Genomic DNA, 13,779 nt, shown 5'->3' with positions numbered 1-13,779 from the left:
TCCGAGACAATGGTATAAACAATTTGATGCCTTCATGCTCTCACATGGATTTAAAAGGAGTAGTACAGATCACTGCTTATATATTAAGAAGGCTGATGATAAAAGCCTTATTATACTTGTGCTTTATGTGGATGATATGCTTATTGTTAGTAAGCATGAAAGCCAAATTAATGCATTGAAAAGACACCTGAATTCAGCCCTTTCTATGAAGGATTTGGGTACAGCTGATCATATTTTGGACATGCGTGTCACACGAGATAGAGAGCAACAACTCTTATTTCTCTCACAAGAAAAGTACATCAGCAAAGTACTTCATTATTTTTCTATGTCTGATGCTAAGCCTCTTGGTGTACCTTTTCCACCCTATCTTAAGCTTAGCAAAGCAGATTGCCCAAAAGATGACAGGGCAGTCAATACCATGAAGGGTGTTCCTTATGCTTCAACTTGTGGTTCACTCATGTATGCTATGATTGCTACTAGACCTAACATTGCTTATGCAGTGGGATTTGTAAGCAAATTCATGTCAAATCCTGGCAAAGCACATTGAAAAGTAGTGAAATGTATCTTACGGTACCTTAAGGGCACACAAAGAAAATGTATTTGCTATGGCAAGGGTATGTTGGATCTGCAGGGGTATTGTGATGCAGACATGGCAGGTGACTTGGATACTCGCAAGTCTACTAGCAGGTACATCTTTACCTTGACTGGTGGGGCGGTTTCTTGATGCTCTAGATTGCAAAAAATAATAGCACTCTCTACCACTGAAGCTAATGAAGCTTCAAAAGAAGTAGTTTGTCTTGGTCATTTGGTCAAGGATTTTGGGCTGCCCACCAAAACACATGTACTTAGATGTGATAGCCAGAGCGATGTATGCCTGGCTAAGAATGCCATGTTTCATACACGTACCAGACATATTGATGTTCGGTATCATTTTATCAGACAGGTTCTAGATAATGGTCTAGTCACCCTGACTAAGATCAAATCACAGGATAACCTTGCAGATGTTCTTACTAAAAGTCTTGCAATGGCTAAACATGAGCATTGCATAAGACTTGTGGAAGTTGGTTAAAGGTCCGCTTCGGACCTTTAAGTGGGAGGTTGTTGGGTCTAAAGGCCCTTTACGCTCTCGCGTGTATATATTACTTCACACATGTGAACTCACCCTAGCGGATATAAGTGTACTGTGACCTTAAGTTTAAATACATTCTTTTATTCTTTGTGTGTACCACACTGATACACACCTATCCGTCAACTCACTCTCACTCTATCTCACTGTGCAACACTGTTCAGTTTTGGATCATTGAGCACCTCGATTAATGTGCCTGCTCTTTGCTCTCTCTCTATTTGCTTCCGCTTCAACTCTAAAATTAGGAGCTCTAGCATGTCTATCATGCATTTTAACGAAGGATGCAGCTCTATTCAAAGCATACATTTCTTCTCTTAGTCCATTAGTGCCGGTTGGTCAATTTTGGCAAGACTGACATCTTTTTTTTTGCCTCCAGTAGCTAATTGCCTAGTTTTGGCCCTTTCTGTATATACATACATATGTACACATACATACATACATACATACATACATACATACATACATACATACATATATATATATATATATATATATATATATTAGTGGCCAGTGTAGGGCAAATTCACTCTTCCTTTTGGCAAGTCCACCTCGTGAATGAATGTGACTGAGGAGGAGGAGCCCCAATAAATAGGCAATAAATGTGCCTATCATGAATGCTGGTCAGCCACCATTAATGCTGGCCGCCAAACATCATAAATGTCAATCTAGCATAAAATATTCACAAATAAAATGCCCAAAATAGATACAAATGTGCCCATCCCTAAAAGGCATGCACAAACTCACTCATGAGCTAACAATCCTACTTACAAAGATAGGTAGGAGTTTAAATGGATTTGTAATTGGTGTGGTAGTGGGAAATGAGTTAGGTTCCTTTTGTCCGTCAAATGCAAACAATAATTCATCAAAATCAAATTGACCATGCGATATAAAAGGGAAAGGAAAAGATGGAGAAGGAGAAGCACTCACAATGAATCTTGCATCTTTTGCTTACCTTTTCTTGAGTTCAAATGGAGAAATCTATCTTTTTCAGTGTTTATGAACCGATACTTGGTTTGGAGAATTCCTTCATTTTGAGCATCACCTATATCTTGCATAAAAGAGGAAGTAAATTCAAAGATTGAGATGTTTGCTACGTTCTTCTCCATTTCTGACAAGGACTGCTGATTGCACACTCTCTGTCTCCATCACCGTCACCGTCTCCATCAACATCACACGTGCTGTCATCATTTTTCAGCCTGATCCAATGCTCTCACTAACACCTTGGGCTGTGTGCAGGGATTGATCAATCCTCATGGTACTCAACTTTCCTTCATTGTTCAGTGCAGATTTTTCTTCTTTTCCTATTGTCTCTTCTCTTCTCCTTTTCTCTCCGTATTCCCTTTTGGGAATAAAGGCTCACCGTACCTTTTACGGTGTTCGAGTGTGCACGCACCCTTACACATGTAGTTTATATATATTATCAAAAAGACCTAAATTGGTACACTTCGTCATTGTGCCCAAATCGAGTGTCGTGCTCTCACTCTCTTCCTCACTTTCTACTTTGCACTCACTCCCTCTCTCACTATGCATCTCTCTCCCGCATTCTGTCTCGATCCTCGTGCACTCACGACATCAAATTGGTACCAGAGCAGTCAATAGGCAGCTCAAGAGTACACGCTTCTCAAGATGCAGGTCAATGGACAGGCAGCAACTGGTCGCAGTGAGGCGAGAGAGATAGGCAACTGTCAAGCGGATAGTTGGTGAAGCAAGCAACTTTCAAGCACGTGCAGATCCAGCTGACAGCATAGTCAAAGTGCACGCTTCTTAGGCGACACAGGCAATCAGGAGCAACTTGACGTGATCAATCAAGAGGGATGTCAGCGTCAGCTGTCGACAGGGGACGCAATCAACAATCGACAAGGGCTACAACCAAGAGGCGAGAGGTCAACACTGTCAACGGCACCTCAAATCAACAATATTTTGTCCTTTTTTTTATTATTTTCTGCAATTTATTCCCTTCCCACTAATGCGCATTCACATGCCCACACATAGTGCACAATTTTAACTCCAAAAATTGGGGCTTTTCCCTGATTTGGGGATTTTGATGCAAAACAAGACAATCTTACTCAAATTTGCAAATTTGGTGCACATTTGCCTGAGAAATTTTGGGCTTTTCACATTTTAGTGAATTTTTTTCAATTTCATAGAAATTTGTGCACAATAGACCCGAGAAAATTGGGGCTTTTGCGTAATTTCATCAATTTGTGCAAGAATTGCTTGGTATATGCACTTGGGTACATGTATTGACGCAATTTGGGCCGATTTGCCTTTGAAAATTTGTGACGCCTGCTCTATGGGATCAGCTCAACTCTACAACTCGATCCTACTCTTTATGAGCTTATAGGATTTTGTCCTAGCACATGTGCCAAGGTTGCCATAGGTTACAAAACTGTCGACAAAGCTTACTTCTTCATATCATCGAAAGACATTTGCCCACCAAATTACTCTTGAGAAGAAATTAGAGATACTTGTTGTTGATGACTCTCCTTCCATGAAGAATCACATCAACCGGTTGGAGGATATGAGAGATGAGCTTGCCTCCATCGGCAAGATGATATCTTCAAAGGATATGGCCATGATTCTTTTGATTCAGCGCCATCTCCACAATACAATGTCTTCTACACCAGCCTCATTACATCGACAACCTGAGAGATGCTTCTATGGGAGAAGCAATCCTCACTTGTCTTGGAGCACGACAAACATCTCAAAGAGGTTAGAGCCAGTGAATCCAACTCCACAAAATCTTTTACAACAAGTACGAGAGGGGGAAGAAGAAGAAGGAGAAAACAAAGGCCAAGCACAAGAAGGCGAAACAAGCCTTTAGGCTTTGACCCAAATTTAGAGAAGCCTAGATGCCCACACTGTGGGAAGAACAGACATCCCAAGGAGAAATGTTAAAAGAAGTACCCTCACCTTTGTCCGAGAGTAAAGAATGGAACTAAATTATCTGAGCCTTCCTCTACCTCTACACAAGATATTACCCATGAGTCCGTGTTCCTTCATAACCATGTGCTCGAGGAGCCTTCTTCAACGGATGCCTCGTCTTCAATGAGGCCTTGGCTTATTGATAGTGAAGCTTCGAGTCATATGACTCCACGAGGAGATTTGCGATCTTTGCCCATCTCAGGGTCTTGTCAATGTTGGTGTTCATTTGTTTGGTGCCTATTAGTTGTGTCGGCACTTGGTTGTTATTGCCAATCCATTCATCAAGCTCCATTTTAGAAATCCTACATGTTCCAAACCTAGGCTTTCCACTACTCTCAGTTTATGGCCTTACTAGTCTTGGTACCTAGGTTGTCTTCACCAAGCAGGCCATCTTTATTGAGGATTCTACTTTGAGAACTATTTTAGTAACATGCTAGCAATACAACAAGCTATACAAGCTCCATTCCCCTTCTCTTCTACAAGGTCCTCCAAGGCACTTGTTTGTTGTTGCCCCTATTCTCGCTTGTGTACCATCTATTTCACAAGTTCCTTCCCATCGCCCACTCTCTCCTCCAATGGTTCCCTTGTATCCCCCCTCCCTTTCAAAGGGGGTTGATATCGGTCATGTGGCTGTGCGTTTCCTAGTCCCTAGTGTTTCATAGGGGGATTCTTAGGATTGTGAGGAGCTTCTTCGTTGGCAGTTTGCATTGATAGACTTCATCGGCATTGGCACTCTTCGTGTCACCCTTAATCTGCATCTTCTTTGGCCTTCAACCACATCCCAAATGTAAGAGGAGATGTTAGAAATCATATTTGTCATGCAATGTCATCTCATGTCTGTGAGCCTTAGTCTAAGCCAAATGAGACATTAGGAGCTCTGACATGTCTATCATGTGTTTTGATGGAGGAGGCAGCTCTATTCAGAGCATGCATTTCTTCTCTTGGTCGGTTTAGGTGTATTCACACTGCATTTTTTGCATGTCAACCCTGGTTGGTGGGACAGTCCCCCGTCTGCTCCAAATGGCTGTGATCTGCCACATAGACTGCCTCGTCAGCATTTTTGTCAGCAATTAGTGATGATTGGTCAGTTTTGACCAGGCCGATTGCTTTATTTTTGCCTCTAAGGTGCTGATCCGCCAGTTCTTGGCCCTTTTTGGCTATATATATCAATGGCTAGTGTGGGGCAGTTTCGCACACATTCAAATCACTACATTCTTCTCCATCTACAATGAGGATACTCTCCGTTTCTATCACCATCACAGATGTTGCCATCATTTTTCAGCCTAGTCTGGTGCCCTCATTGACGCCTTGGGCTATGTGCAAGGACTGATCAGTCCTCACTGTATTCAGCATTCCTTCATTGTTCAGTGCAGATTTTTCTTGTCTTCCTATTGTCTCTTCTCTTCTCCTTTTCTCTCTATGTTTGTGATTCTCTTCCGTTGCACACTCTCACAAAGAGGCCATTTGGGATGGTGCCAAAGGTAGAGTAGAAGATGCCATGAACAAAAAGATGGAGTGTTTTGTCACTTGTAATGACTCCTCTCTTCTCCACATACCAACAAATATAAAGGTAAACAACAGCCTTTCTCTTCTGGTATGCACAAATGATACATAGATCCAAGATCATGCAGCACTGTAAAGCTCTAAATAGAAAAAATAAACCCAAACATATCAGCAAGCATACATCTATTGTACAAAAAATAAAAAGAACATTATATTAAACAATTTCATGCATAGAAAAGCACAACAAAGTACCCCCATCATTGTGAAACGATACATACAAAACTACATTGCACTCATGCGAATTCTGAGTAAACACGCAGAAAAACATCATCCTATGGCAAGACTAAGAGAAAACAGTCCGAAGTGCTGCTACCATAGTCTTTTCACCTACAATCAGAAAAACTAGAAATGAGGTAACTAGATTGGAGAATTATGGGATAGTATAGAGATTGAAATAAATCCTTCTACAAACATTCTAAAACAAAACATGAGCCAACTAAGGGTGTAGTTTTAGAAAAGGGACAAAGGGTACTACCTGTTTAGAAATGGAACAATCAAAAAGTCATGTGACAAGTAACCGACCAACCATGGAACCACAACCAGCATAGCCACAAACTTTGCCTACATAGTTCATGAAAATATAAGAAAATGTTATGAACCCACCATCTCATGAGTTTAACAACCTTCATTTTTTTAAAAAGAAACAAAAAGGCATGAGAGCAAGGGGGACAAAAAAAGTTAAAATCATGTTCATGAAACGCGCCACGCATACACACTTCTTTTTCCTATTGGTAGAACCTCTACAACTAAGCTAATACTCCTTCAACCAAAAGCCATAGTTCTCTCCTAGAGAACTCTATCGCTCTCTCACCATTCCTATTCATTCCTCTATGATCAATGAGCCCCATTAGAGATAAGCAAGCTCCTTCAAGAAATAGCCACGGTTCTCTAATAGAGAACCCTATAGTGCTCTCACTATTCCATCTAGTCCTCTATGATCTAAAAGCCCCATTAAAGGGAGACACCAAAAGGGTGTAATACTTGAATCCCTCATAACGATCTACAGGTCTCTAGAAACTCCTACATTGTTGGACGTCACACTCTCACTACTCTCATTGTCCTGCCTTTAAGACTCTTGTATACTTTTTCCATCATTTGATTGCCCTAACAAGGATAAGGATACCAAGAAAAAGAAAACTACAAAGGACTTAGGAGTGGTGGCTGCTCCTTCATCGGCCACCTTCCTCCATTTGGAGGTGATTGAGGATACTCCTCCAACAGCCACTAATGTAGCAATGTTGGCCTTCCAATCTCGTGAGTGGATTGTGAATAGTGGTGCTTCCTGCCACATGACTCCTTCTTCACATGGTATTGCCCATATGTGCCTAATGCATGTGCAAATTCTCATAGGTGATAGCTCTTCAATGGCAAAGGCAATATGCAGTTGTTTCTGGATGGGCAAGGTGGTTCCCACACATCAAAAGTTCTCTATGTGCCAGATTTGGGATATCATCTTCTTTCAGTGAGCAAGACTTGTGCTCTCAGTCTTATGGTCAAGTTTCGTAAGGACTAGTTCCGTGTTCTTGATAGAGATTCTCAGCAGGTGCTTTGTGCAAGTCATGAGGAGAATGGAGTTCACAAGATGCATACTTCATAAGCCTTTACTTCTCTTCTTGTCTCTTCTCAAACTTAGACCAAGCTGTGGCATGCTCAATTTGGCCACCTCAACTTCGAGTACTTTCGAAAGGCAACTAGTGGTCATCCAAAGTGTGGATTGCCAAAATTTGGGGTGAGCCACCCGCCATGTGTATCTTGCATTCGTGGCAAGCAAAATAGAGATATGATTCCCGACAAGGCTTTGCATAGGGCTAAGCAGCCCTTCGAGCTTGTTTAGATGGACTTACGTGGACCGACATGGATGAAGATCGCTTAAGGGAGTTTATACTTTATGCTGATCGTTGATGATTTTAACAAGATGACTTGGGTATATTTCTCGTAGCTAAAGCCTGGGATAATGAATGAATTTCTGGAATTGCAAACATCAACAAACATATTTCAACCATTTCTAATCATCTAATCATCATATGCACTAGCAATTCATCATAAAAATTAAATAAAGATCGCTTACTTGAAAATTCGCATACGTACATCTCATATTTCAAGAAAATGGAGCCACTGACGCTATTTTCTAGCCGCTGACACATCCACATCACCCAATCTATGTGCCATTATGCTTCCGATTTATCAAATCAGCCCTCCCTCTCTCTCCCATATGCAGCCATGTGAACAAGGAACAAAGAGGAGAGAAACAGGAGAGAAAGTGTGAAATTGTACCTCTTTGTTTACTACATTGTTTTACGCAATTTTTGGAGCAATGGCTGTCAATTAATTGATGGAACTCATAATGTTTGTGTGGATCATGGCATTGTTAGAGAGTTATTTCCTAAACAACAGTGTGCAGAACAGTATGGTCAGGGTGACATGTCAGCAGTACGGACAGGTCGGACAGGTGCCACATGGCACAGCTGCAGTCGGCCAGTTTTCTGTGCAGTCGGCTACATACTTGTTTTTGCCTATTTTTTCGTGATATTTTCTGCTATAAATGCAGCTGACCTATTTCTACCTATTTTTTCGTGATATTTTCTGCTATTTATAGCAGACTGGTCCAGCACTTGGACACATTCTGATCTGACATCTGACAGAGACGGCTTGCTGAGACTGACACCGCACGGGCTAACGCAGATCGAGGTTCTCAAGGCGAAGACACAATAAAATACCCTTTAGCATCAAGCTGCCCAACTAATAGTAGACTTTTCTTTATACCAAGTACAAATCTAACATCCTGCAAAATCAGCTCTTGGCCATTTTCAAGAGCCAAGTGAATGGTGCCAACGCCCTCTATCTCACATGCATAGTTATTACCCAAGTAAACCTTTCCTAGGCAACCTACAGTGTATTCAGAAAATGACTCCAAAGAGACGGTAACATGAAAAGAGGCACCATTGTCCACTATCCATGATTGTGCCAGCCCATCATGAGCTGAAAGTAAGGCATCAATTACCTCCTTTTTGGTGATGTGCATATCACCTGCTGCTGCCATAATATCTGCATCATTACATGAGGCTACAACAAGTATCTCTTCAATGTCAGGAAGCTCTTCAATGACCACACTAGATGCAACATTTGCCTTTGCAACTTCTTTTGAGGAAGAGCTGTCATCATCTTTCTTATCATCCTTCTTTTTCTTACCCTGCTATTTATTTCATTCTTGCTCTTTCTTGAAGTACCGGAAATCGGTCTTTTTATGCCCTTTACGCCCACATTGATAGCATGTGACATCCAATTGTTTGCCCTTGCTTTTGCTTTTGCTTTTCCCTTTATTGGCTGCATTACCCGTCTTTTCAAACCTGCCTCATACATGGTAAGCTGAGCCATTGCTTTCACCACTAGACTTTCTTTTGATTTCTTCATTAAGGATTGAACCTCTAACACCATCAAAAGTCAAAGCGGGGTTGTTGCTAAGTGACACAACCAAAGATTCCCAATTATCAAGCAATGTCATCAATAAGAAAATAGCTTTCAATTTATCATTGAAAGCCGCCAAACCACAGTCCTACAACTAACTCAAAACCCCTGTGAAGGCACTCAAATGCTAAGATGCTGCCTTAGACTCATCCAACTCCATGTTCACAAGTTTACGAATAAGATGCACTTGATTCACAGGAGTTATATTTTCACAAGTGTCCTTAAGATTTTTCCATATAGCATAACCTGTATCAAGACGCTTGATGTTTGTAAGTACATCATCAGACACTGCCATCTTAATATATATGATGGCCATCTTGTTAAGTCCAGCCCAATCCACATCTGTCATAGCTGTAAGCTTAGTCTCCAAGAGAGCATCTTCACAGCCCTTGAGAAACAAAATGCCTTGCATCCTATCCTTCCACAAGTCAAAGACAATGCCATCAAGCCTCTTGATTTCAAAGAGGGATTTAGTGTCACTACTGCTAGAAGCATTTGCAACCATTTTTCAGCAATACACCAAAAATTCAATGCTGCAATTTATTATAGCAAAAATGAGCTGAATATTCAGCTGATTTTAGCCCAAATTTTCAGTAAATAATAGCAAGATTCAGTCCAAGTACATGTATAGCAGTAGAACGAATGATTTTCAGCAGTATGACTGCAATTTCAGCATACATTAACTGCATACATTAAATGCATACATCACTGCCAGGTAACTCCCACTTCGGCAATATCACCAAAAATACACATCTGCAACAATCCCAGATCTGCAAATGATCACTAAGACTGCTGCAACATGAATAATCAGCATACATCAACTCAATGGCAGTTGTCCAACATGTGTACTGCATACATATGTGCTCGTATCAACTTCTGATACACAAAACACCAAGAAATCTCTGCAATTTCTCCAAAATCGCACAAGCCGGAGATAAAATGCTCAAATCACTCTGCTTATGGCAACAAGATTGCTTTAGCAATATTCCCAAAGTGCATTTCACGCATCCACTTTGCCAAAATCCACAGATTTCAGCAAAAGCCCCAAAATTTCACTGATCGATCTACCCCAATTGCATTAATACATGTTCTTGAAAGCATAAAATGGGTAAATTTAGCAAAATTTCGCAAAATTTTGCAAAAGCCCCAAATTTTTCGAATTCAAATGTGCACCAATGTCAGCCAATCTAACTCAGCTGAACAAAATTTCACCAATACAGCAAAAGCCCCAAATTTTATGGGTCCAATGTTGACAGATTTTATTCAAATGAGCAAAATTTTACTTAATTTAGCGAAATCCCCAATTCAAACGCACATAATGTCTGCAATTTCTGACACAGATGCCTCAATTATGCATGAACAACACTCAATCTGAAAAGTTCTAATTTTCTGGGCCTAAATCTGCACAAATTTGTGCACTGTGCTTGCACGCGCAAACCCCCGTCAAGCCAAGGGGAAATTCAAATAGAATTTTGAAGAAAAAACGGAATTTTGACTTTAAAAAAAAGAAGTGACGGGTCGTTTGACATGCCCGTTTGACAGCAGTCACATTGCGTGACCTAGAACCCCACCGGCCTATCTGTCAACGCGTCACACAGGTCATGACAACTCCCTACAACTGTCACTTGCACGTTGCCACGTTGGTTCCCCTGTCGAACATCGTCTATTACACAACAATTGTCAATCGTCACGCTGGACACGAAGTCCACTGCCGTCACACCTATTGCTACCCGCTGGTCACGCTAGATCTACCGCCTAGTCCTAACTATCGCCTGTGAGCTGCCAACTACTCGTCTCTTTTTGGTGGTCTTGGGAAGCACACAAAGCCTTAAGCTTTGATACCAGTTTGAAGGGGAGAGAGTGCGCAATGGAGTGCGAGAGCGAGGCGCAAGCTGTAGAGCTGAGAGTTAGAGAGAGTGAACATAGAGATAGATGTACCAGATTGTGATGATACACAAGAATAAAATAATGTATTTATATGTTAGAGTACAATAAGGGTGTCTTCACACCCATAAGACTATTTACACGGAGACGAAGGGACTTTACACCCAACAATTTATGCCATGGTCAAAGCAGTGGAGCATCTCTTTTATTGGTCATCTTAGAGGCATGATATAGAACAACTTTCCATGACATATATCGTATGTCAGAAGGTAAAGCATAATAGACAAAAGATGCCGGGTTTATTCCAACCCTTGCCTATTCCAAATAGGCCTTGGCAGAGCATTGCAATTGACTTTATTCTTGAGCTTCCTAGGATACCTACAAGGAATGATGGGATATGGACTATCGTTTGCAAGTTTAGCAAACAAGCCCATTTCATTCCGGTGAGGAAGAAAATAAAGGCCGATCATATGGCACGATTGTTTTTGCAGCACATCTTTAAGCATCATGATATGCCAAAGTGGATCGTTAGTGATTGAGACCCTCGGATGACCAATTTATTTTGGAAGGGGTTGTTTGAGAATATAGATACCAAGCTGAAACTCTCATCATCCTTCCATCTGCAGACAGACGGTCAGTCTAAGGAAGCAAATTCCATAATGTTACATCTTTTGAGATGCTATGTTTTAGACCATAAGACACAATGGGAGTAGTATTTGCCCTTGGTTGAGTTTGCTTACAACAACACAATGCATAGTTTCACTGGCAAAGCTCCATTTGGGGTGGTTGAGGGTGCCAAGAAGGTACCACCAATCTTGCAAAGTAAGGATAAGTCTTAAGATCTTTGAGGCTAACCATTATGTGGAAAGCTTGGATGCAGCCTATGCAAAGATAAAGTATGCACTTCAGAGACCATAAGAAAAGCGAAAGAGGGTAGCTGATCGTCACAAACATGCTTTGCAGTTTGCAGAGGGCAATTATGTATTGCTGCATTTTAAAAAGGCAAGGCTGAAAAAGATGATAGAAAGAGAAAGACAATATCCGAAGTTGAGTACGAGATACGATGGGTACTTCCCAGTATTGGAGAAGATCAGCAATGTGGAATATTGGCTGAAATTACCTCCACATTGGTGGATACACAATGTCTTTCGTGTCAATTTGTTGAGGCCTTTTCATGATGATGTGCCAATGGATATGTTTGCTAAAATTCAGCTTGAGGTTGAGGAGCTAGATGAGATTTTGGTACTCGAGCTGATTTTGGCACATAAGGCAAGAAAGGTCAAAGACAACGTTTCTAGGAGATACTTGGTGAAATTTCAAAATTATTCACCGATGGATGCCAAATGGATGAAAGAGAATGGCATGGCCAACCATCCTCAATTGTCACAGCTTTACCTAGATGCCTTTCAGTTAGAGCCGACAACAGAGGTCTAAAGTATTGCTAATGCTCAAGGGTTAGGTAGCACTTCCAATCTGCAAGTTGTAGACAACTCTCGTATGTAGTGGATCTCAAATGTATTTAGCATGCATTCAAGGTACTATGCTGACAGTACATTTTCCATGAGGCCAGTACTTAGTGTACTAGTCACTGTGAGGTATATGTAGATGAGTATGAGTTTCACCCAGGCACTCCAACTATACTTTTGCATCATGTTATCATCAATTTGGCATGAATTTTGCCTCAATTTTTAGACAAAAATTCTAATTAGTTTCAGCTCAGTTTTTTATCAGTTTGAGGACCGTCTATGGTCACTTTTGGGATCATTTTTGCATTAGTTTTTGCATTGATTGCTCGTCACTTTTTGCAATGAGTTTGTGATCAACTTGGGGTCAAATTTGTAGCAATTTGTAATCGGTTCTCAGATCAGCAAGTGATCAGTCTATGATCGCATCATGCTAAATTTTCAATGGTTTACAATTGGTTCGATGAACAACAGCATGTTAGTGAATGCCATTGATAGTTTCAGCCATGGTTTATGCTGAATTTATGCTTTTCTATGGTTGATAGTCAAAACAATTGCATCCAATGAGTTTCTAGCAACATTTCTGAACTGATTTATAGTTTTATGTTATGTATATGCTAGCTGGAAATTTTCTACAATTTGGGGCATGTAGCATGGTTGGACAATAGTGCGCAATGTTGTGACTGTGATACCTTATGGAAAACCCAATGCACTATGTTTTTCCTTTGGCACAATGCAATGCAATCAAGGACGATTGCAAGGATTTCAAAGGGGGTCTGTTACGGGGATGTGAAATTTTGAGATGTTTTAATCTTTCTAACAACATTTGATTAAGTTATTAATCGAATGTGCAAGGTTGTTTAGCACATGTGTTGCACATAGTAATTATTTCATGGCAACAGGCCAAGGACTCCAAGGATGCAGTAGATATCAAAGTCAAAAGTTGTGATAAGTTATGCCGACTAGGTTTTGGTGGTCAGTTGGTATCAGATATGACCCTAGGACAATAAGTGCCAGTGGTAACACTAGGACCTAGCATTAATTAATTAATTAATGCCAATCTATGTAGGGATCGATTAATCAAGGAGATCGAGACAGACAGTCATTACGCGCAGTGAGAGACAGAGAGTGCAAGAGAGCAGAGTGGAGAGTGGAGAGTGAGCACGTTTGTAGGTACAATGACGAGTGTACCTCTTTAGGTTTTTAGATAGATATATATATATATATATATGAAAGTACAATGTGCTAAGGGTGTGTTCACACCCATGCACATATAAAAGGCACGATGACCCTTTATTCCCAACAACCTCCCAACTAAAGGCAGTGTGCCTTAAGAGGAGAAAATAATCAGCT

At 40.8% G+C, this 13,779-nt stretch overlaps 1 protein-coding gene across 2 annotated transcripts in view; it reads right to left on the bottom strand.

Moving 5' to 3' along the window:
- LOC148020372 (CemA-like proton extrusion protein-like protein) overlaps positions 1-13,779 on the bottom strand; it is a 93,121-nt gene that overhangs the window by 64,593 nt on the left and 14,749 nt on the right. For both annotated transcript variants that reach the window (XM_087700673.1, XM_087700672.1), the window contains exon 2: positions 6,090-6,175. In XM_087700673.1, coding sequence (XP_087556799.1) covers positions 6,090-6,175 — 86 coding nt within the window. The remainder of the gene's footprint in view (positions 1-6,089; positions 6,176-13,779) is intronic.

Source organism: Lygodium microphyllum, chromosome 19 (genome assembly GCF_053477565.2).
Source record: "Lygodium microphyllum isolate KBCC chromosome 19, Lygodium_microphyllum_v1.1.10, whole genome shotgun sequence".
Lineage (NCBI taxonomy): Eukaryota > Viridiplantae > Streptophyta > Polypodiopsida > Schizaeales > Lygodiaceae > Lygodium > Lygodium microphyllum.
The sequence above is the reverse complement of the archived record's forward strand: the minus strand, read 5'-3'. Positions and strand labels throughout refer to the sequence as shown.